This window comes from Tubulanus polymorphus, chromosome 3 (genome assembly GCF_964204645.1).
Source record: "Tubulanus polymorphus chromosome 3, tnTubPoly1.2, whole genome shotgun sequence".
NCBI lineage: Eukaryota > Metazoa > Nemertea > Palaeonemertea > Tubulaniformes > Tubulanidae > Tubulanus > Tubulanus polymorphus.
This window is the reverse complement of record NC_134027.1, coordinates 18,391,229-18,417,488: the sequence shown is the minus strand read 5'-3', so window position 1 is coordinate 18,417,488 and position 26,260 is coordinate 18,391,229. Positions and strand designations below refer to the sequence as shown.

The 26,260-nt window shown below is 37.0% G+C and overlaps 2 protein-coding genes across 6 annotated transcripts in view; one reads left to right on the top strand and one right to left on the bottom strand.

Moving 5' to 3' along the window:
* The window catches only part of LOC141901106 (nuclear pore complex protein Nup93-like), an 84,342-nt gene extending 73,263 nt beyond the window's left edge, over positions 1–11,079 (bottom strand). Inside the window, exons 1-3 of one of the 4 annotated variants that reach the window (XM_074788185.1) lie at positions 10,990–11,079; positions 2,544–2,763; positions 2,339–2,456 (exon numbers count right to left, since the gene is read on the bottom strand). In XM_074788185.1, the coding sequence (XP_074644286.1) occupies positions 2,339–2,456; positions 2,544–2,725 (300 nt within the window). In that variant the 5' untranslated portion in view covers positions 2,726–2,763; positions 10,990–11,079. Of the gene's footprint in view, positions 1–2,338; positions 2,457–2,543; positions 2,764–5,435; positions 5,581–9,595; positions 9,751–10,278; positions 10,411–10,989 lie in introns of those variants that run through there. The other 3 variants (XM_074788186.1, XM_074788187.1, XM_074788189.1) reach the window with 3 other exon arrangements.
* Positions 11,080–14,064: 2,985 nt separating this feature from the next.
* On the top strand, positions 14,065–21,906 carry LOC141902556 (uncharacterized). 2 transcript variants are annotated; one of them, XM_074790338.1, is made up of 5 exons: positions 14,065–14,497; positions 20,279–20,367; positions 20,565–20,627; positions 20,718–20,819; positions 21,103–21,906. In XM_074790338.1, the coding sequence occupies exons 2-5, from the start codon at positions 20,316–20,318 to the stop codon at positions 21,417–21,419; spliced, it is 534 nt and encodes a 177-aa protein (XP_074646439.1). In that variant the 5' UTR covers positions 14,065–14,497; positions 20,279–20,315; the 3' UTR covers positions 21,420–21,906. The 2 variants fall into 2 exon arrangements, with proteins under 2 accessions (XP_074646439.1, XP_074646440.1); XM_074790339.1 differs by having other exon boundaries at positions 20,718–20,893; positions 21,103–21,253.
* The last annotated feature ends 4,354 nt before the right edge of the window (positions 21,907–26,260 follow it).

Genomic DNA, 26,260 nt, shown 5'->3' with positions numbered 1-26,260 from the left:
ATATAAAATTCTAAAATCAAACAATCAGATTCATACATTTCAATAGTAATATCATTTGACTGACATTTGCCATACTGCCCTATTTCAAAATGCTAGATATTCGACATCCAAACGACGTAACCTTCCACATCACAGGTACAGATAGCTGTATAAATGAAACCTGAAAGTTTTGTGAGGCTCATATCTTGATCTCCTTTTTGGAATTGCCATGAAAAGAATAAGGGTCAGGGATTTAAAAACATTTTTCTTGCACTATTTCATTCTCTAATGTATGATTTTTTTACGAGATTCGTTTCGACAAGTCCATGGGCTTTGAACAACAAAATAGCAGTTGAATCGAATTGTCAAAAATATTACCAGACAGTCCTGCCATATATAAATATAACAGTTTGTAATGCAATAACTCATTCCGAAGAAACGCATTTAGGCAGACCATCGATATCTTGGAGCCAAACAACAACTGCAGATTTGCAGAGATCAAATGGAATGAAGCAAGAGTAGAATGTTCCGCAACATGTGCATTTCTTCAAGGCTTGTGATTAACGCTGCACTAAAAGGAGCTATTTGTTTATAATTTTCGAGAACATAGGATTTTCGTAAATAAAAAACCTTCATTTCTTTGTGAAACCATAATTGTTTTTCTTTCTTTGAGCAATTGAGCATCTGCGATTTTATGCATGTACTTAGTAGCTATGACCTGGTTGAACATGTTTTTTTATCAGATTTTGAGATGTCAGTGACACACCTTTCCTATGTAGTGCACGTATAGTAATATGGGCAGCTACTTTTGAGGGTAAAAACAGCTAAAAAGTTCCCATTCTAACAAACTATGACTGTCAGTCAGTCATCTTGAATCTCATCGGATCAATTAGGCTATCATGAGTACATACGTCCGGTGTGAACACCGAATACCAAGTGAATAGGCATACATCAAAGTGTGTTAAAAACTTCCCAAATTAACTTGATTCAACATACAAACTAGGGGTCCAGGGACACCATGCCCACTTGGGAAGTGGTTCCAAATGCTCAACAATCTAACAATTTCAATATTCAACGCCCCCTGGTGACCATATACAGAATCCAATGACCTTGAAACTCACCACAATCATAGAACATGTCAGCAGCTACGATTTTGTAATTGATTGTGATGACAAAATATGCCTCGTTACCACTTTAATATGGAAATGCTAAGTTATTCTACTATTCAACGCCCCCTGGTGACCATATTCAAAACCCAATGACCTTGAAACTCACCACAATCATAGAACATGTCACGAACTATAACTTTGTAATTGATCATGGTAACAAAATATGCCTAGGTACCAATATAATAAGGAAATACTAAGTTATTCTACTATTCAACGCCCCCTGGTGACCATATAGAATAACTAATGGCCTTAAAACTTGCCACAATCATAGATGATGTCATGAGCTACAACTTTGCAATTGATTGTGGTTACAAAATATGCATTGATACGAATATAATATAGAAATACTAAGATATTGCATTATTCAACGCCCCCTGGTGGCCATATACAAAAACCAATGACCTTGAAACTCACCACAATCATAGAACACGTTATGAGCTACAACTTTCTAAATGATTGTGGTAACAAAATACGCTTAGGTATCAATATAATGTGGAAAAACTTTTTCCCACTTACGAATGAGTACTGCTGACACCAAGATGGCCGCCAATTACGTCATAATTGGCTGATGAAAAACACCTGTCTCAGGTATAAAACATCCCTTTCCAAAGAATACCCATCACAAATTGCAATGAGAAATGATAAACCAGTAGGAAGCCACAGGACTCAGAATTTGGGCCAAAATTAACATTTTTGGGCACTAAAAAGGTCATAGGTCGGCCATCTTGAGTCCGATCGACCCAATTTTTGTTAAGCTGATGGGCCCTGGGGGAATTCACATATATCCAAAAGATCAAGGTAATTGATCAAAGCGTCTTCGAAATTTCCCTCAAAAAGTTCAAAAATGTGTAAAAAGTGCTGATTTTGGCGAACAACAATGGCTGCCAGTCGACCATCTTGAATCTGACAGGGCCAGTTTTTGGGCTGAAGATGTGTCTTGGGTAGATACATGTGTAACCCAAATATCAAGACATTACCTTGAAGCGTCTTCAAAACTTCCCAAAATAACTGGATTCCGTCTACGGACGGACGGACGACGGACGAAAAGTGAACGCAATAGCCCGCTGGGACTAAAGTCCCAAGTGGGCTAATCAACAAATGAGAAGCTATCACATAACCCTCATTAGTTGGCTAAGTAAAATTACTTTTTATTACGCAGGTATTAGACCCTTTTGGAATAGAAAAGTTACCTGAATATCAGTATCTCTCACAGGTTCCAATGGTTCAAATGTTTTCACCGTGCTCAATGTTTCTAGTTTTTGTGATATTTTTGGAACATCAAATCCCTTTGATCCCAACAGTATAGATCTGAAAAAATTCAACATTTCAGCATAACAATTATAAAAAGATCCCGGAAATCTTCAATTTCTCCCATGAAATTGTAGCAACACCTACGCTTTAACGTCTGTACTATCCTGAATTGTATGTGCAGTACGAGTCCACAATCTTTGTCCGACTTCCATGATTTGTGAAAGATTTCGATCAACTCGCGGTAAATCTTCACCAGTATCCATGTCAGCAGTTAACTGCTCTGCTTGTTGCAGCAAATCCAAAAATCCTTCCGCGTCACCATCCATTTTAAGTAATTAGCTAATCCAAGGCTTCGAACGTACTCCTGAAATGATAGTTATAAGGCAATTCGATACTATGTACATACGTCCCCCGCAAAAGCCAGTTGAGAATAACCCTTGAAGACCCTGATCTTTGATACCAAAAAATGATGAGTGTATACAGGGGTAGGCTAACCATACTATGAAATATCATTGTCCAGCTATGAATGGATCTTTATGAATTACATTTACAAGGCAAAGGACCTTTTACTAACCTTGGCTTTGAACGCCAAAATCATGGCACATACTCTCCCTGGGGGAAAGCATACATGTACTATGAAATAGAATTGTATAATATTCTCACTCCCTGTTGTGTGGGCATACTACAGAAATATAAGATATGGGGAAAAACCGGGACCGCAGCATGCTCGCACAAAGGAGCGACAACCTACAATAAAGTTTTTTTTTTCTCTTTTTTTCTGACTCCCGGACTAATAAACTCCATTCAACAGCACAGCTGGCCTAACCAACTCAACCAAAGCCAAACTGATTTCTTCCGCATGTCCGCAGCGCCACGTAGTGAGAATAGTATAATATTCTCACTCCCTGTTGTGCGGGCATACTACAGAAATATAAGATATGGGGAAAAACCGGTACTGCCCAAGCGACGCACCAAACACTCCGAATAGACAAGCCATAAAACCCCAAAACTAACATCCCAAAACCCAAACCCAAACCATAAAAGGGGAGTTAAACATTAGATCAAAACGGCAATCGCACAGAAGCAATATTGAGATCATATGTAAAAGCCTTACGGGACTGAACCTCCCTAGACGCTCAAATGTACACGCACAATGGTTTGTAAGCATCATCAACCGCGGACACATGACCAGAGGGAAGGAAAAGCAACCCCCCAATAGTTACCCAACGGTAACCACAATCGTCGAGAATAGAATCCACACCTTCAAAGCAGATCGTACCGTATCCCAAGGCAACTAAAAGGAGTATACTAAACCAACCCCCCAGCCAACATGACCGAAGCCATGACAACGGACACTAAGAGGCCCGCAACTAGAGAATTGAAAACAGGACGCAATATAAACAACACATTGAAACTGATCAACGACCTAACTTTATTACCAGCATAAACAATCGACAGGTTTTAGATGCCAAATCTTTTGCAATTTCATTTCCACCTCGGAAAACGGTAAAAGACAAATTGACCAACAAAAAAAAACCTGTGGAATACAAGGGCAAACACAACACGAAGCTGCGTAAACAAGAAATATGAAAATACTAAGATCTGAGTGCTCGCGTAAAACTGCAAAATGTAAGGTATTTGACACACGTCCCGCACGAATGGAGCAAACTAAATCAGGCGTTGAGCGCGACTAAACTACCCACGGAAACGAAAATGCGCTAAATAAAATCACCGGAACGGATCAGAAAACTGAAATAATAGGCGAACTCCCTGCCCAATAAATCTCACAATAGTAGGGCGTACTATACCGAAACACACATTGAATATGGAGAACCAACAACCCTGACCTCTCGGGTTTTCTCTGCTCGAGTTTTCCCTGCCCTAAAATCCACTTATTCATTATCACTCTTTATTAAACGTAACGATTCTTCCAATCTTTTCTCACACACAGCGGACTCCGGGGCATACCCCCAGCCGGCACACAGTAGGCAACAGGACACACAGTCCTGCAAGGCACGCATCCTCTAGTCCACACACAGTGAACAGCCACACACAGTAGCCTCAAAATTTGTCCAAACACATTGGATCCGACCATCAAAGTGGGCAATCAAAATATACGTATCTAAGAATTTGTCCAAACACATTGGATCCGACCACCGAAGTGGGCAATCAAAATATTCGTATCTATAGAATTTGTCCAAACACATTGGATCCGACCACCGAAGTGGGCAATCAAAAATTATCAAAGTCCAAACACATTGGCCATGCACACACAGTGGACTATCCCCTATTCCACACACAGTGGAATACCCCGGACGACAGGCTCCGAACTGCAAAAAGGAAGCCACACAGTTCAACATAAGTACACACGGTCACAGAACAATGCCAAACTGTGAACCACCACAACAGTAAAAGCACGTCCGACAGCGAGGAAGACCAAAGCCAAACTTATTTCTTCCGTATGTCCGCAGCGCCACGTAGTGAGAATAGTCCTGTTATCAATGGTTCATATTGAATTGCATTTTTAAGGTATCGCATAAATAACCTTCTGTGAACTTGACCTTTGACCATAAAATCAATCGCCAGGGGTAATCCTACTATGTAATATCATTGTCCGGCTATCAATGGTTCTTCTCGAATCATGTTAACAAGGTTTCACGCGAATGACCTCTAGTGACCTAGACCTCTGATCCTTGGGCCCAAATTTAAATAGGGCACATATATCCTCTCACTGAGGTAATTATACTATGTGATTTAATTCGGGTTTTCCATGAGGCTGTATTTTTACCGTTAAATGGACAGCCAAAAGTGGTCCTATTTTCCTCAGATCCTGAAAATTCCGGATTGTGAAAAGAAACTAATTATTAGTTCACTAAAGACTTTATAGTGTTCTAATTTTAGTTTATTTCAATCTAACGATTGCTTTTAATAATAAAATGCGTAGCTGATGATGTAGTGTAGTAGTAATAGCGCATAGGCCATACCTACATTCCTTACAAAGCATAGTTACAGTCGGTCAACGACATTCTTACCTACCCTATTTTCCATAATGGTATAGTTCACACATGTTCGCCAATGAAACTGTGTAAAAGCTCTCTGTGAGTGATACTTTGAGCAATAAATGAAGTTTACGTGACAGGCACTACTCTGTGGTACTTTTAGTTTTACAGTAGGCCTATAGACCACAAATCCTCAAATCTCCCCCCTATGGATTTCACCACTGCATTGTTCATCTTGACATAGACACAGACTTGTAGAATTCCCCCCCCCCCCAATAATGGCTAACTGACATTTTTTCTTCCCATCACAGAAACCCTAATAATTATTCTGCTGACAAACAGATGACAGCAGATACCAAGACAACTAGGGGCCAAGGGACTAAGTGCCCAGCTGGATACATATTTCACAATCTCAATGCCACCAGGGACAGATCCTGGGGTAAATGGCACCTGTAGCACAAATTCAAATAGTCATGGCTGCCATCGGCATTGTGGCGATTTGTTGGCGAGATACTTGAAGGTGGTTAAAATTAGAAGGTTGCTACACTGGATTTAGAAATCTAGACACAAAACCAACTTTTTAATATTGCAATGAAACAATGTACAAGATACAACATACAGAGATGAACCGAGATGACATGAAATATAATATATTCATTTATTCCTTATCGATTTTAACACTTGAAATCATTTCATATCGGTATTAAATACCTGCTTGAGTCATATTTTAGGCTAGTTAGTTACTTAATGGTTGGTGGTAAGCTTTTTATAATCGGATGAGCTTATACCAACATTAGGGATGACAAGGGCCAAAACACGGTTGAAAAAAGTAACACTTCAAAAATATACTTTCTATTGACTTCAGTCCACAATTAATGGGTTCATTCACAAACTAACACAGGTACCTTTCGAAATAATCCAATTTTATGAATGTTTCGAGTGATTAATCAACATAATTTTGAAAAATTAATTTCTCCACAAATACCACCATTGACCGCCATTTCTCTGCATTGCATACATGTGGTATGATAGACAAGGTGGCCTACAAAGATTTATATAAAACTTCCAAGACGAAACGACAATTTTTATTTTTGATGGTTTTTCAACTTATATTTCAAATCTTCGTGTTTTCCATAATAAATAATTAAATAGTAAATTCTGGTTGAAGAAAAATGTGAATTAGTGTCGATTTCTTAAATTCTTTCAATTTCTTTGTTTCATTAGTTTGTGTTGTTGTCCTGGCCTCAGTCCACAGGTGCCAGCACCCTCCACAAGTTTTTAAAATGGCCGCCGTTGAATCAACGAAAATTTACTCTCACTTTACGGCCAATTTGCACATGGAAATTAAGAAATCAACACTAATTTACATTTTTCTTCATCCCGAATTTATTATTTTATAATTTATCATGGAAAGCACCAAGATTGGAAATATAGGCCTATGTTGGAAAACCATCAAAAATGAAAATTGTCATTTCGTCTTGGAAGTTTTATATAAATCCTGGTAGGTGAGGTGTTATAGGTATCAGACAAACTACGAATCTGTTGTGCGTCGATTACAACAAAAATTAGACGGATATCTTAAGAGAAAATAAAATGCCAGGCAAATTACTCGTCAGTCAAATTGGCTGACGAAGATTGCATACAAAAATGACCTTCCCATTCTGACTGTGGTTTGTGAAAATATCCGAATGTGAAACTAAACCACAGACAGCTTACTGACTAGCACAACTTGAACTGCGTTTCATCCCTTGTGATTTTATATAATAAAGCGTGACGACCGTCTGATATTGATCCTTAACGACCAATTGTTTATCGAAACTGGTAAAAGTGCAGATCCGCACCTCTCGTGATTGACGCAATCTACTGAATGACAGTATCCAGGCTAAATCTTTCTAGTGAAGATATATTAAAATTAACCAATGGCAATGTATGAATTGCTGATGACATTTTGAATCTGAAACAATGATATTTAATGTAATTGATCGAACCGTTTATGCGGAGGTGCCGATTCGATGTTGGAAAACGAAAGGATTAGTATATCGAATCGTTTTTCGTAAATGAGTCGAATCAATTTATCAATTTAAAGGTCGCGATTCAAAAGAAAATGGGCGTCAATGGTGACCGAATTATTGATAGATGATGGTCTGCAATAGATGTCTTTAGCCCGTGGTCGAAGAGGACGCCATGTTGGATTTCACTGACTAAATCGCCACTAACTTGCTCGCCGAGCAAGTTAGTCGATTTAATAAATCAATTTACTAAACCGCGTCCATAAACGAGTTGATTTACCAAATCGGATTCACTAAACCACGTGCCGTAAACGTGAAACTTAAATCGAGTATGCAAAACGTTTTTATGGGCATGGATTATGTCATAATCCGTCATTTTTAAGAACATTGGTTATCATAATCGATTAACATACTCAGCTAGCTATATCCATAAAAAATTCAAATAGCTCCAATCTCACTGAAAGAAAGCTGGTTGGAATGGGGAGGGCTCAAATAACAATATGCTTTTTAAATTTTTGAATTATCTTCAGTAGTCTTCGAGATATCGCAAATTGAAGTTTGAAAATTTGAGCGAAAAGTGTCTTCATGTTTCAATACACAAAAACTGTGATCTAAGAAGGCAATATTTCATGTAAACAAACTTCAATATCTCTTAAACTAAAAGAGATAGACTAGAAATTTAAAGAGCAATACACTCATAGCACTTTCAGGTGACAGTTGAAAGACCCAAAATTTTCATCTGATTCCAAATGCCTATGGTTTCCATGGAAACCAGCCGAAAAATGGTAAAATAATGAAAATATCGATGTTAGATCAAAAGTTATGATGTAGAAAGGGGATAGAATAACTAGTTATCAATAGTTTATGTTTGCCCTAAGTTTATCTAGGAATATCTATTATTATGTAGATTATTATATTAGGTTTCCATGGTAACGGCAAGAAAAAATGTGAAATATTGAGAAATATTGATATGATTTCAGATGAAATTATTTTTTTCACTACATAATTTTTGAAATGAATAAACATGATTATCAAGGCCTGTCAGTTAGGTCTATAGCCATAGGCTCCTATTGCAAATTGATCTAAATATACCAATATATTTTATATATTATTTGCTAGATGGATTTTAGTTAAGAAAAGCAGAAAATTAGGCTTGGCCTAGCTCAAAACGCTGAAATTTGAAATATATTCATGATATCATTATAAAATCAATCAGTTTAGAAACATAAACCAAGCAATAGTAATAATACTACTAATAATAACTAAATAATAATCCGTTTGTTTTGTTTTGAGCTAAATTTCAACAATATTTTATATATATTTCAATTTTGCTACTTTTGGAAAATCCCCTCGGGAGCCTCACTGTCCCATCACGCGCCTCTATTTTTGCCCGTCACAAGCCTCAATTCATCCCATTAGACGCCTCCCTCTTTCAACAGCCGCTTTACCGACGGGAGCGTAGTGGCGATCCGCGCGCAAAAAAAAATATAGCGATGAATAATTATGAATCGGAAAATAAATACAATAATTCACCGCTAGACCGATGAATAATTGTTGAATATTGATCTAATCACATTCACGAGCAGCGCGGCGCGTCGTCATTCAATAACAAGTGCCGGCCGCCATTTTGTATCGCTCGCTTCAACGCAAAACTTAAAATCATGCGGTCTTCACTATTTGAATTTTAAGATCCTAAACCTTCCGATTCCTGATGATTCGTCGCTTATTCCGGGTCCTAAGCTGACGAATTTTGCTCTTGAAAAAGGGTATATTTCGATTTCTATTTTCTTCGTCTAAAATGCGGATTTATACACTAAACCAACCCCCAAGTGATTAAGATCGATCTAATTGGTTGATTCCAAAAGATTTTAGCTCATTTGCATTGATAGACAGGTTTTATGAATGATTTTACTACGCGATGTCAAAACGCGTAGTAAAAATCGATAGTGGCGCCCCGCGCGGACATGAACATACCTAACTCAGCATACTCGCTCGGCGAGCAAGTATGCCGATTACTAGTTAGTTACCTAATCGTTGGTGGTAAGCTTTTTATAATCGGATGGGCTTATACCAACGTTAGGGATGACAAGGACCAAAACACGGTTGAAAAAAGTAACACTTCAAAAATATACTTTCTATTCACTTCAGTCCACAATTAATGGCTTAATTCACAAACTAACACAGGTACCTTTCGAAATAATCCAATTTTATGTATGTTTCGAGTGGTTAATCAACATTATTTTGAGAAATTAATTAATTTCTCCACCAATTTCGCCATTGGCCGCCATTTCTCTGTATTGCACATGTGGCATGATAAGACAAGGGGACCTACAAGGATTTATATAAAACTTCCAAGACGAAACGACAATTTTTATTTTTGATAGTTTTCCAACTTATATTTCAAATCTTCGTATTTTCCATAATAAATAATGAAATAATAAATTCTGGTAAAAGAAAAATGTGAATAAGTGTTGATTTCTTAATTTTTTCAATTTCGTCGTTTCGCTTCGTTAGTTTGTGCTGTTGTCCTGGCCTCAGTCCACAGGTGCCAGCACCTCCAGTAATTTTCAAAATGGCAGCTGTTGACCCGACGGAAATTTACTCTCACTTTACGGCCGATTTGCACATGGATTAAGATCGTCAGGTGAGGTGTTATAGGTATCAGACAAACTATGAATCTGTTGTGCGTCGATTACAACAAAAATGAGACAGATATCTTAAGAGACAATGAAATGCCAGGCAAATTACTCGTCAGTCAAATTGGCTGACGAAGATTTCATACAAAAATGACCTTCCCATTCCTGACTGTGGTTTGTGAAAATATCCGATTGTGAAACTAAACCTCAGACAGGTTACTGACTAGCCGATTACCTAATCCATCAAAGATGGCGTTCTCCGGAGAAGTGGGTGCTGTGTAAGTAACAGTAAATTGCGTGAACTTTCTCATCAGACGTGACTTTCAATATATTTACAAAGATTCAGTTTCGTAAAAGCGGTCATCCTTATTACCGAGATGACGTATTTTACCTAGATCAACCGAGATGAAATTAAATATGACATATTTATTTATTCCTTATCGATTTTTACCATTGAAATCATATTATATCAGTAAATGCCTGCTGGAGTCATATTTTACATATTTTGTCGGATATTTTTGTAGAAAAATAACTTAACTTTACCAAGATAAGATCGTCGATCAATCAAATTCAATGAAATTTTATTGCTAACCGAGTTTACGTATTTGAAGTCAAAATTTTTTTAAATAAAAAAAATATGTAAAATATGACTCTAGAAGGTATTTATTACTGATATAACATGATTTCAAGTGTTAAAATCGATAAGAAATAAATAAATATGCTATATTTCATTTCATCTCGGTTCGTCTCTGTTCATCTCGGTAAAATACGTCATCTCGGTAATAAGGATGACCCCGTAAAAGCGCCAATCGCCAAACCCCTGTGAACTAACCACCAACGATTTAAGGTACGGCAACAACAAAACACACGAACAACAGTTAACGTTAGAAAGTAAAAATTCCTGGGGACGCCCCTGTCGAAATTAGGCCTATCTACGCGACTTTACCTGTTTACGGGTCGAGAATTTGATGAAAACGGCACAGAAACAGGGAGACAGGAAGTCCGAGTTATCTCGATTATTTCAGATTGACCAGCTTCGCCGCTTTGGGAGAAATGGACAAAAAATGGGTAGCTCCGAGAATATGCAATAACAGGGCATCCATATCGCTGTTGAGCGCTCGCGAATTTAGGTTATAAACCGGTGCAATTCTTCGGATTCAAGATGGCGTCTCGACAAGAGGGCGCAACAAAACGATAGCAAATGAGCTCAGACCACTATTCCAAAATCTTCTATATCCTATAGTAAAAACAAGAAATTTAAGAGTTTAGTTCATATATAAGCGCGTAAATTCAGGGGAAATCCTGCTTATGGCTCATAGGCCAGCATCTTAGCTACGCATTGAAGTGGTTTTCGCCACACATACCCAACCTAACTTTTGAAATAATCAAACCTTTAGAAAGGAGGGGTATCCCAGTACAGATATGCCAGTACATCCGAGCCAAATATCTAAGGGAATCCCCCACCGTGTTTGGTACCCTTACTCCAAGCAAAAAAAGTCCAGGGAATCCCTTATTTCATCATCAATCTGTCTCTCAGGATCAATGGATTTCATACATATAACCGAAATTCGTTACCTATCCCATTTGCAGAAATTATGGCAACATTTATGGGGGACCTCTTCTTCACTCTAGGTACTATTTTTGGTCCGGCCCTACGCATCTTCGAGCTACTAATTAATGATTAACCTAATTGTGGTCTGATGCCAAATTAGCAAATTTGCTTGGCCCACACTGAAAGCTACTGTTCTCTCAACCTGTGTACCATTATGAGTTTTCCGGTTTGCTCGGCTACCCGTACTGGCGGGGTAGTCTAGAGAGGCTAATGAAAACTCCGGTTTGCTGAACCACCCCTCTTTGCGGGGATGCGGTATGATGTTTGATCTGACAGTTTCAAGTGGTTAATGGCTGTTTCAAGTGCTTACAACGATGCTTATTACTTCGTGGTACATGGTGGTTTAAAAAAAGATTTCATAATAATACGCTCACCGCGTGGGCTTCGTAGAAAGACCACTACCTGTGGCCTTCCCAAATTTTAATTGTCCTGTCCGATTTGGTTTCATCCAATTGAGAGACTGCCTTTTCCAGTTAGGGCGTTTTTGGATCACGTCACGCCAGGAAATGACTTAACGCTTTTGGGCCCCTTCGTCGGTTCCACATGTTTCATTTGAGCTTAGACCACAATGGTGACACCATGATGGTCAGTAACTGACCAATTGAGATATCCCCGAGTCTGACCACTTGACTTCGAATTTCGTAAATTTATCATGTAATGTTTGTTTTCAAACCTCTAAGGAATCATCATTGCAAATTCATCACTGACCATCACTGACCACCAATGACCAATTAAAACTTCTCGAATATGAAAACGATATACCGCGTTATGGTGTCAAACTAGAAAGGATTCGCCACTGAAAATTCATAAATTGACCATCACTGACCACCACTGACCAATTGAAAGTTCTTGAAAGAACGATATACCGGTACCGCTTTTGGTGTGAAACTAGAAAGGATTCGCCATTAAAATTCATAAATTGACCATCACTGACCACCAGTGAAACTTCTCAAATATCGTGGTCGAATTCGAAAGTGCTTGTCGTCGTATTGCTATTTCTAGAAACCAGCAGAAAGTTTTGCTACTGTTTTTGAATGGCGTTGACATGATGGAAATTTATTACCCATAAATGGGTTACACATCTGGATCACAGCACCTCACTTGCCGCAGTGCGTTATTTTCACTGCATAGTAATGCTAATACATAAACTTTTTTACTGCTTGACTCGAATCATCTGAACAGTACCGCGTTTGAAAACTCAACGAATAGAAAATGTTTGCGGGATGCGCCTACAAATAAGTTATAATAAGATTAATTAATCGATGCATGAAAAACAATTAAATCACAAGGTGACTAACACCCGTCTTTCAACCAATCTGCGCGATACCAATTAATTAAATCATTAAACGCATTGAGTTCCTAATATTTGTAATCATGTGATACAATAGTTGTTCTTTAGACTTGGCCACTTTCATTTCAGAAAACCGCGTACTAGACCAGTGGTCACCGAGGCATTAACCATTCCTTCAAGTTTTGAAAATTCGATGGTAACGCGGATTCTTCGCCTCTAAAAACTGTTTCGTTAATAGTTTTCTTTATATTAAAAGTGTTCATAGGAATTGAAATTTGGAGCGATATCAGTCTGTAACCCTATTTCATTGTCAGTTCTTTTTTGGAATTCAAGTAGATTAGTGAAAATATCAATGATGAAGTTCACTTATTATATCAAGTACCGTTTTTACTGTCGCATGCGAGTCGAAACAAAAAGATCTATCCAACTGCATATTGATCCACAGCTAGATTTTCGTAGTAACTGAAAAATGTTTCGTAGTATTTAGAAATGTTCTTAATGTTGTTTCCGTATGCGTGGGGGTTACGTTAAAGCCGTCAGACAAGAACGTACTAGTAGTAAGAATTACGAAAGTTCTTGTTTGATGCTTTCATCTACCAACGCAAACCATAAATCAGTCTATAAACAACAATTCTTTCTCGGTTCTTCTGCTGTGGGATCTGGCAAACATTCAGAAAATCTTTATATAAAACTTTTAAATAGTTGGAACCATATTTGGTTGGGTCGGAACAATGGAGTGTATTTATAATGAGGCTCGTGAAGGGATCACGCTGATACTTGATGATATTCCCGGCTACTTTCCGTAAAAGGAAAATCCGGAAGTTTAGGAAGATGTGGTTGTTTTGCTTATCCTGTATTAAAATAGAATTAGTTAAATTGTTGATAAAATAATTAGTATAAGTATTTCAAATAATTTAAGAATTGATAATCAATCACAATGTATTCCGAATCGTAGTTAATTATAGTAATTAAAAAAGAAACAATGAATTTGTACTGTAATTAGAAAAGAAAACAAAGTTTTGAAAAGATAATTAATTTGAGCAATCTAGATGTTGTTTAAGAACAAATTGTTTATAATCGCTAATGTTTTAGAAAAATTAATTTGTGTTAAAAGTTAAAACTAGCTGTCTGAAGTTTCTGTTGTCTGTATGCGCTCGTTGGTAATTCACAGACAATAGCTGCTCTCTCAACAACGACTAGCAAGGAGTGAGTAAATCACAACGCGTCATGACAGGAGGGTTGGAAGGAAAAAGTTAGTTTAGCAAATCAGTTTTGAAAATAATTTTAGATCAGCGAATCATTAAGGCCAAATTCTATATGACCAAAACAGTCATGACAATAAGGTTGCTGCTCCTTGCCAAAAGTCGAGTGGGAGAGTCGGTATTTTAAGAATGCCGATTCTTTCTATAAAAGGGACCCGCATCTTGAGAGAGCAGTCAATCGGGAGAATCTGTACCTTAGTAAGACGAGTGTCGACAGCAGGACAGGAGAAGCTTCGGAACGATAGGGATTCATATGATAGGGATTAGGAAAATCATTCTCAGGTTCAAGGTAAATAAAATATATTATCTTCAATATCATCATCCGGTATTTCAGTTTATTCATTCGGATTTGTGCACGGACACGTTCTCTCGCCAGGGCCTTACTCAAGTATTTTAATAGATAACGATTAAAGAGAGGATTGTGACCGGTGTATCAATATGTTCGGCTGTTCGAATATCACGGATACCGGACACCGGACACCTAAATACCGGATACCGGATACTCGAGATTGCGGAGTATATAGCGCATCGGGTCTAATGATCAGCGGTAAACGGCAGTTCGTGTGAGATCTAGTAGAAGAATAAAAGGCCTATATTATTTTCATAATACATCGGTTTATGCTTTTCAAGTACAGTAGCATACAAATGTTACCGGTTTAGACAATTCAATACCGATTTATTGCTTCCGAGTAATAACACGATTACATACGACAGACACGGTAACACACAGTGGACAGAAAATATTTTTTATCATTCTGCCAATTTGAACGGATTACCGAATAGACCGTTACCGTTTTGGGCAGAGGTACTGTACAATACAAAATATCTTTATCATTCAGTTTCACGAAGAAGGCCATTTTAATCAAGTCAAGCGTTATTGACGATCTATATTTTCATGATCTTTAGAATCAAATTTAACATCAGGGTAAATAGTCACTTCGAACTATGGTAGGAACTGCCAGACTCGCTTATGGCCTTCCAACTTGAGATATAGGGCCTAGCAGTACTCAGTCCTATTAATTCAAGGATTTTACAGAAAAACCAAAAAGGGCCACCAATACATATCCATCACCGGTGAAGTAAGATAATAAAAAATGAATATAACGTTTAACTTCACCTAACCAAAGAAAAACAGTATTCAGAAAGAAATATGTATAATATTGAGATCGATGATGACACTAAAAACGTGAAAGCAGGCTGTATATTAAGACAAATAAGTTGGGTAGCCGCTGTAACAATTTGACATAAATGAATTGTGTGTCGCGGCAGTACTACTTACAACAGCACGGAAACGAATCCTTAGACCCGACGCGCTATATACTCCGCAATCTCGAGTATCCGGTATCCGGTATTTAGGTGTCCGGTATCCGGTATCCGTGATATTCGAACAGCCCATATGTTCGGGTATAACCTGTGATATCCTTCAGTACGTTATGAATATCTTTAAAAATTTGTGTTCTAGTATAATACCCGAAGGTTTAACTATCGGACACATAAAAGATTCGCCATAATCAAAGTTTTTAAGAAAATCTTTCTTCGAGAAAGAAAGATCTTTAAAAGAACGATTGGCGTCAAACTAATCCATAATGGACTGTTGTGAATTTATTGAATAATCCACCTGAGAAATTTTAAGATTTCGAAGCGAAATTTATTCATATAAATCAAAAATGCATAAATAACTTGACGTTATTTGCGGGTCTCATGAAACACTTTCGTGCGCTCTTTTTAAATCTAAAATAGCATAAATACATGCGTGTTTCGTTATAAACAAGGTTAAATTCCAAACGCACATGAAATATGGAGCCTGTATCTCATACGATATACACATCTTGAATTTTCTCTAACTACGTAGGCCCTTTCCAAATGGGAATTGTTCAGTTTTTTAACGGCCGACATTCAGAGGCACCTAAAAAACCGGTTGTATAGCACTTGAGATTTTCAGTGTAGGGCACATCTCACATCGACTCGGCTCGCGGTCGGTGGTTTAATGGGAACACATCTGGTTGTTACTAGTTTAACAGTTGACGAATTCAGAAAACTTATTTCAAATGTCTTTGATAACTTTTTAAACATAGTATTCCTCTTAATTACATTTCGCTGATTCCATAGATATTTTTTTCATGAAAATTGCTCCAGTTATAACGGATTTAAATATACATATAAAATGATTATTTTTAAAATATTCAATTTTCTCCGATTTTGAAGAAATTCTGACACAATATCATCTCCACTCGACACATGATTTTACTTCGGCGCCTTTGAAGGGAGTGTCACTTGTTGTTGAGTTCATATTTAGTCAATAAAGAAGATATGCCTGATTCCTTTTTAGAATTTAGATTTCGACGGATATCATCAAATTACTAGAAAGGGACAGCAGCTTTCGGTCATCCGCAAAAAAATACCTAAAATGCTCTCCTAGGGTTATGGAAAAACATGTCACGAAACATACGGAAAATCCTTTGTTTGGTAGACTGAAATTATTGAACTCTTAAATAGCAACATTCAGAGAAACAAAAACATGAGAATATATTCTCGCCCACCCTTTAAAAAAACAACGTGATTTCAATTGAAGATGACACGTAGCCTCATATCAAATGATATGAACGCAACAGAGCCTATTCATTCTCTTTACGAGGATGGGTCTCCACATTAATAGGATACGATACGAGACTCGTGGGTACGAATGATGAATACAACTGATAAAGCGCCAATTTCACTGATTCTTGCACATAAAGGTGTTTTAGAGTAATCTAGTTAACAGGTGTGTTTTAGGAGTATTTTGAATTTAAACTCAAATCGGGGTTCATGACGAATATTGAGCATTCTAGGGCTGGAGCAAGAAACGTGTGGGATCGTCCGCCAATGGTATCACCAAAGAAATAATAAGGAGCCAGTCCGTGGTGGCTATTGAAAGCGACGACCGCATGCGAATGCATTGATTGAATGACATCTCAAAAGTCAGATTTTATAAAATTGAAGATGATATATGGATAGGTTATTCAATATATACTGGTAAAAATGATGCCCTATATGTGATATAAATGTTCAATTAAAAGTAGAAACCGAATCCATACTTCAGTCTGATATTGTTATAACATCAAACACTCAAATTTAATCCTTTGTTAGATTGGTAGCCAGTGTAGATGAGCAAGAAAAGTGGTCCCTAATTTTAATGTGGACTGTTCAACAAGTTGGGGTTTGTGAAGAGATGAATGAGTTTAAAATGGAGTGGAATTTAGATAATACTGTTTGAATGTCTATTACTCAATCTTTTTATTGATCATAAAAAATTGTGGTAAAATATTTGACTCTAGGGTTGGTTTTAGATTGTATCTCTCCACGCCAGAGGTAATCACGGATATTGGACTACACAAAATTCCTTGTGTACAGCTCAACTTTTTAAATCCCTGGAAAAGCTCGCCACGGATATATCTCAGTAATGATTAATTTTCCCACAAATTCTCCCCTTCGAAAAACCTAAACAACCAATGTACGCTTGCTCTAAGTTTGCCAATGCACTATTGTTACCTTTTCTAGCTATTTGCACTAGCTGTTTGTCGCAAATAGATTGCATCCTCTATTACAGGAGTAAAGGATACAGCTCTGGGACCCGTTTCTCAAAAGATAGTTTAAATTAACCATCATCCAATATGATACATGACTAAATACATTGAAAAAGATCAACTATGTACACATTTCAAATTTCAAACCATGTTTTATCATTAGAAAATTACGACACAACGTTCGATCTCTCACTAGAGATAATCTTTTTGAATTTGTACACTGAGTTTTCGTATCGTATTATCGTATTTTCAATTCTCTGCTTTTGAGTCAACAAGTACAAAGTTATTTTAGCAATGAAAATTTAATTGTCATTATAAATGTTATATAACATTTATAAACTATCCACTGGTAAACTTACTAACTTTTGGCAACTGACCTTAGATCGTGGAATGGTCTCAGGTGGCCTGCTGATCCACTCTTTATTTATACTACTAAAGAAATATACAGTGTAAGACGTAAAAAGTATATGAACATATTATTTATCTTTATATCGCGTAATTCGTGTACGTATGATTGAAAAACGATATTCTATCGAATCTCATGGTACTTATGATTATTGTGTATTAGCAACCCTCCACGGATACGAAGCAGCCTAGGTTTACATCCTACCAAAATTATCCTCGGAACTCTCAGCATTATTTCAAGGGTCGGTCTTAGAAAATATACGAAGGACGTGTTCACAGGTTAACGAGGCCAAAAATCTTCCCCAAAATTTCAAATTTTTACAAGCAAAGATAATATACTTCATGCTTTTGGTGCAGAAAAAAATACATGTCCACGAAATGCAAATTGTGTTTTCAAAGTAAACGATTGAGTGTGGAATTGTTTCGAATTCAAGGTTTTCCCATTAACACTCCGGTTTTTTCAATAAGATAAGTCAAACTATTGTTGTGATGGCTAGTTGAATACTTCATCATTATATTGAAAGATATGTTATACTTAATGCATATTTTCTTAGGACTTACAGCTTTCTCTATAGGTTAGCGTTGTGATCACTCAAAATTAACCATAAGTTTGAATTCTCACTGATCTACTACATCTCTATAACAAAAATATATTTCATATCAGGCAATTAGCTTTGATCTGTGGTCAGTGGACAGCAGCTACGAAACATTTAAAACTACTACATTATCATTCCATCTATTCATGTATATATAATATGATATGATATCTTCTTTGTTCAGTTTAAAAGTCTTGATCGTAAAAGTTTGACAAGTCTCGCATGTTGGTACCGATACGCACGTTCACGCGAGTGAAATGTGCACGTTACAGGCTCAAATGCGCACGTTACAATTACAAATGGAAACGTTGTTCGTTCAAAACCCTACGTAAAAATCTTATGCATTTTAGCGGAATTTCAAAGTTAGCTCGCTACCTACAACAAAAATCGGACAAGACTTTTTCAAGCGACAAATTTAAATGTAAGAGCTAGTAGTACCAACGAAGGATTCACTAAACATATAAATTACTTATGGGGGTTCTGGTTAGCACTGGTAACTGGTCAGTACTGGTCAAGCATTGGTCAGCTAAACAATTTTTAGATTAATGCCCACATCATATTTGACACCAAACAACTTAATCGTTTGCAAACAAATAATTTACTATTTGGTCAGTACTGGTCATGCATTGGTCAGTTAAAAGACCATGGTCCACGCCACATTTGTTACCAAACATGATTGGATTGTGTCGTTTCGAAAATTTATCTGTTGGGCAATTTGTGGTCAGCCCTGGTTCGTTAGGTTCTTATTTTGCGGGCATTTTATCTCGAACCACCGAAAGACCGAATCACTAATTAATTCACCAGATCGTTAATTGCTGAAAATGAAGATTAGTGTTTAACTAATAGTCCTTGTCTGAACAAAATGTCTCTGGTATGGGTCCTATGGAATCATGTCCTTAACTGTACACCGTACTGTATCTTTGTACTGTATCTTTTTATGTTCACTACTACCGTAATTGACTATGATGTTTTCAAGTGGTCTTAAGTACCGCTAATAGCCGAAAGTCGTTGATTTATGTGAAATTTACATACAGCGCCACCCGTTGATAGTAAAACTAACCCGAGCAATACGGGTGTTAAATAGATACGCTAGCAAACCGGCATTCTCATAATGATAGCCTGTCATGCTTTCTGTGATATAAATTTGAACTTGAACTTGAGCATGTTTAGACTGGTTGCCGGTCTCTACCTTCAGTTACAGTAAATTGCGTGAACTTTCTCATCAGACGTGACTTTCAATATATTTATATAACGTGGTCTTGAGATATGAGTGTTTCTTTATTTTCAATCGATGTTTTCGGGGAATTAGTCAATCCGAAGAAAGATTTTGGGAGGTTTGTGTTGTTGGTTCACAAATTCAAATTAATTTCAATGATTCATCACACAGGGCTAGTTGGGTAGTCTGTGTAAGTTTACTCACTGGTGATATACACTTATATCATCAAGATTGGCTTATTAGTTATTTCATTGGGTTACATACTTACATATGTGTTTGGTTCTTTGCAGGGCATGCTATGAATTTTCATTAGAAATTGATAGTAATATGGTAAAATTTACCTTAGATCATGCAACATATCAGAAAGTAATGGAAGGCGGTAAGTAAAAAAGTATTTCAGGATTTATTAAACACGTGCTTATTAGTCGTGTAGGCCTGCATCTGGATAGAGAAAAAAATAATGATATTGATCAATGCCGTCACCCGAGGAACCCGGTTCAGATAAGGCCTAATTGGCGAATCGATTTTTAGGGACCGTACTGCATGCATTCCGACATGTTTGATTTTGTGTTTCAGATCAGGAGACTATAAACCAGTTAGCTGAAAATTATAGCGAAGCGTTTAGAGTACCCTCAGCAGGTAGGTTTAGGGAACTTGTTGGAATCATGCTTATCAATGGACTTTACAATCTGATTTTTGAAAAATTGTGAAAATATTGATTTTTTTTAGGAATCGAAATCAATCCGAAAAGCGAGCAACGCGACACAGCTATCCAAGAAAGAGAGGCTAGCACATCAGTTCCACCAGGCCACTCAGTTGCTCGAAAAACGGGTATGCAGTTTTATAAAAAATTGCAGGAAATCCATTCTAAAGAACATTTCATGATGCCACTAATGGTGTCAAGTGTAAGATTTTATTTAGTTTTCATCAGTATTTTAATGTTAATACCATATATTATTCATTTAGCGCATTGTTTACAATTGTCAGGCGTGTAGTCCCTGTGTCTATGGAAGACCTGTGTCATCACTTGAAGTAAATAGACTGATTCACTTTATTTGCTTCGAGCGATGACAAAACCTTGAAAAATATGTCATTAATTTATATTTTGTTTTAGCTGAGGAGATACCCCGTGCAGCAGTCTTACTTCTGATAGATCACCACAAAGCACTCCAAAACAAATTCAATGACAGCAAGACAAAAAAGAAAACTCTGTGGCAGGACATAGCAAAGAAAATGAAAACGCAAGGTTTCGATTATACATGGCTCCAATTGAAGACCAAATGGGGCAACATACTTCAAGTATATAGGAAAACGCGCGATCACAATTGTAAAACCGGTAGAGAACCGAAAACCTGCCTATATTATGAAGAACTAGATAGTTACTTGGGCACTAGGCCTAATAGCAGACCAGCTTTAGTGAAAAAATTTTAACTTCCTTTGTCATCAACTTCGCAGACTGAATCAACTGCAGAAAGTGACATGCCAATCGTTAACAATTCATTTATGCAAAGTTCTAGCGATGAGGAAGAGATCCCCGTCCCAAATATTCTTCCGAAACGATGTCGCCAAAAGCAACGTATGTCAGAGCGACAGTCTAAATTCCTGAAGGTGTTGGAGGACATGGAAGCATCTCGTCAACAGAGCCAGGAAAAATGAGAATTATTGGAGGCATCAGAGCAGAAAAAACTTGAATTACCTAAGTGTCTAATTGACAAGGTGTAAAACGTTAATATTGTCAGAAAGCTCTCGGAGTATGTTTTTATAATTGCATATTCTTGATACAGCTGTAAAGCTTAATTACATTATGTGCTTATCCAAATGTTGGGACATGTTGGTTCATTTGTTTATATACTGTTTGATAAAGCTATATCATTAGTGATTTTACTTTTTGTTAATAAATCAGTTGTTAAATTTGCATACTTTGATTGTTTTCCTTAACTTCGAGCAGAAAGAATGTCATATCACACGGCATTGGTCATCCTGTCATGTGGCACGAAAAACCTTTAACCATTTGCTATCCACTGCACCGATGCTATACTGGTACCTCACGTGTTGACTAAAGTGAACAAAAGATTCTTAAAATGGAAAAAAAATTTATTCTTGAAAATCAAAAATGACCTAGAGGATTCTTAGTAATGCAAGTAACATATGTATTTTCGGGTTTTTAAGATTTGACCAGAGCAGACTGTGCTGCATTGTAATTAATCTATCTAAACAGTAAGTGAGCTGTGCGTTACCCAGCAATCTCACAAAGTAGACAAAATAATTGCAATGGCATGCCTTTTGCCATCTGCACTGGGCCTAACTGCCTCATTAATATCGAGCATATCGTGATCCGCAACAAGTCCGCGACCCTCCCTCAACAGTTCATCGATATTATCTTCAGTTGCAAGACACACATTGTGCAATACAAAACAGCTTATTACAAAGTAAATAAGTCTATCCACATTATGCATATCGATGTACCTTAATCTTCGAAATCTCCCTTTAAGGATTCCGAAGGTATTCTCAATTGCAACACGTGAAATACTATGTTTGTAATTGTAATCTTTTTGATTCCGAGTTAAATGTCCAGTGTCTTTGAATGGTACCATAGTAAAGTCATTCAGTTCATAAGCAGAATCTCCAAGGAGATGTGAGCTCTCAGGGAATAGAATTCTCCTTTTAACCATGTCCTCAGCAGCAAGCCAAATTTCAGTATTTTTAAAGACTCTGGAGTCATTTACATGAGTGAACCGATATTCATCATCACACACAGCGCACGCATTTAATGAATGGAACTTTTTCCGGTTAATATAGGATTCAGGGCTTTTGATAGGTGCTTTAATTGGTATGTGCGTTCCATCTACTGCACCCACTACTTTTGGAAATCCTGCTTTCTTTTCAAATCCAGCCATCACCTGAGTCAGACGTTCACCTTGTGGCCACTTGATTACTCGATCCATTATGTGCTTCACGATTACCGACGAAATAAACCCTGAAATAACAGTATCATAATTAAAGCAATACATATTCACAGTCATGAGACCCCGAGTATTGTATCATTTTAGTGACTGGCATAGTTATAATATTCTTTTATAAATTTAATGCACATTAATTAAAACAACTCACCAATAATATTGAACACTGTTGCTTCACATACTCCATACAGATCAGCAATTCTCATTAAAGGATCTGATGTGGCTGCATAATGTATGTAAATTAATAACTGCTTTTCCTTCTGTATGGTAAGTTTATAATCTCGGATCTCATTTTCTGCATCGATATAAGGAATCATGAACTGAAGAAGCACTTTAAAAGTTTGTTTCGACATCCTAAATCTCGCTCGAAATTCGTCATCACAATATTTAGCAACAGTGTAGCAACAGTAATTTTCAACTCTCAGCTTGCATTTTAATATCAAATGTTTTATCGTTTCACTATTAGTAAGAACGGTATTTGCAGATGCGGTATAGTTCAAAAGTTCCTCCACTTGCTTCTCCAGATAAACCTGCGGTAGCGAAGCCAACTGGCTGTCTTGCATTAATATTAATGCAATCGTTAATATCTTTTTTCTTCGGTTCGAATTTCGCACCAGCGCCATATTGGATAATTTCTATGGCTGGCGTTTTTATCAACCAACATACTCGGTTATGATAATTGACACTAATCGGCTACATACTCCAAATAGCTAATCTATTCCGATAATGCTGGTTCATAAAAACGCCTCGGTTGATCCCATCCTCCATTTGACATTTTCGATGCATGTCAAACATGTCAGTATCGAGTTACTTCCGGGTTAAAATGGCGTCTCATCGAATAAGCGAAACTAAGAGTAATATCAAAATCGCACTTGAATGATTGATTACAGTAAATCAGCTGATAATCTATGAATCATAAATGTAATCAGCAAACAAACGGTAATTTAAAGACCGAAGAAAAGGTATTAATTGCTGTGAGTATCGAATTAATTCGCTGATATTACTCGGAATTCAAGCCACTACTGAATTGATACTTATTAATTTTGTGGGTAAGAAAAAGGGATCAGCTGTGATAGTCATTCTGAGGGAACTTGGCTGAAGGGCGACATGGTTTCTTTGTCAACCATATTGAAAATATATTCACTCAATTGTTGTGTTTCTGATGATGTGAAAATGACTAAAGTCTGAATAAAGTTTACAACAGTTGATTGAACTCCTTGTCAATTTTTGATATCAGTTGGATCCAACGCAGCATCTCTACATATATTCCTGATGATATACAGACAGCAAGTTGGGCTAGACCAGTAATTCAGATCAACTGGATATTTGCAATATCTTACTCTCCTCATGGACCATAGGCCTACATGATTTTTGCTAGAAATTGAGTATAAAATCCATCACGACAAACTCTTTTTTACTGGCAATTCTAACACGTTCCCAAATGTTTTGATACTTTCTCAGTTTGTATCAAAAATATTGCCAATTTCTGGTCCTTGAGTCCTGAAAAATGATAAATTTACAGCGCAAAATCGTACACACGTGTCAATTATACTTCTAAACACTTTATTTGCGAACCAGTTTATGAATTGAACGTGGGCCATAGAGCGCTATATCCGCCTATGATCTCAACTTTCAATTTATTACGTAAGCTATTCGTGAACAAAATGCGGTCGGCGCACAATAGAAACTTGCGCTAGAAACGCTCTATTTATTCTTTCATTACCGCCGACAAAGAGGACCGATATTTCGCAAATTGGATTCGGGAGGTTTAAACCTCCCAAGGTCAAACCACTAAAATTGTGACCTTCGTGGAGATTATCTAAAAAGCCGATGGTAATCAAATTTAGCATAACTTTTTACCCAAACGTTCAATGGCATTCCTAAGTATTTGATGAAAGTTGAGAAATCATAAGATATTCATATAGCCATGGACTCTAAAACCTAAATCGTATAAGAGTCTCTGATATAAAAAAAACTTCGCATAACGAAGAAGCAAAAATTCGAATCTGATTCATCTGTTTGGAATTGATTCTTATGAAATGGAAACAAATGCGTGAGCACCTACTCATTCATTCAATTTACTTTGCGGCTTTACAACGGCTATTTCACTGGTTCTGCGTGATGAGATAATTCTGATTAAAGTTATTGTAATAATTTCTATATTTATATACGTAATGATACTCTTTCTGAATAAAGGATGCACGTTATTCGAATCCCCACCATTGTTCTCTACAATGTACGTTAATCAAACTCACGATAAAACCAGATCCAAAACCATTGACTCAAAAACAAAGGATCCGTGGTCAAACATACAATTCTAATTTCCCCGTTAGTTCACTGATGCCGTCAGTTTCTATCGAATGCAAGGATTCTAGCCAATCAGAGAGGCGCATGTACACATCCATTGGCATGTTAGTTATAGTACAACTTAGACAATAATCAAGGTTCGAGCCAATGTCAGTAACTAGAATATGTTCTTTCATCAAATACAAATAACTCAGCAGTAGTCAGTTAGTTGAGTTTGTTTGACTTGATTTGTATTTCATCAATCAATCTATTTCATTTTATTTTAAAGTACAAACTAAACGCTTGAATTGCTTATAACACGACCAGGTATGAATTAGAATAGATCGGCTTAATATTTCGAATGCAAATTTGGCGTTTAAGCAATCGGAAATTCGAAGTGCTTGAGAAATTTTTCAATACGCACATTACTTCGAATAGCGATAAGTTCATTGACACATGTGACCATTGTTGTGTTACTTTCGATAGCGAGTCGAATAAGCTATGGGACAGCTAACGACAGCACAATCGCAATATCAACAGAAGTTCATTTTATCCTACATGATGAGGCTAAATTCAGTGAAATCGATCGTGTTCTGAAATATATATTTTCCTGGATACATGTTGTTTATTGTAGCTATTCTATGCGGTTTTACATTAACCTGCTATAACATATTGACCGTTTTCAAGAACCCAAAAATTTTCTGGGTATCTGTTTTTTTTTCAAAAACAACCCAAACCCGAAATTGTGTACAGTTAGTACGCAGCGTATATACTGTCGGATTAGAGAATATTGAAAAAACTTAGAAAAAGTTCAGTGAAGGAAAATAAGCTCAGCAGTGACAAATTGTCATTTCATCCCCTGCACGTGATTAATTGATGTCCAAATATCTTCTACCGTGAAAACTCTGCATTTAGCGTCAAACGAATTTTTGTATACGTATCTCAGGATGCATGCTCTTCAAAAAGGTAGCCTATTAGGAAAAAACTTACCCGGTAAAATCCTAATTTGTCCTAAACGATATTCCA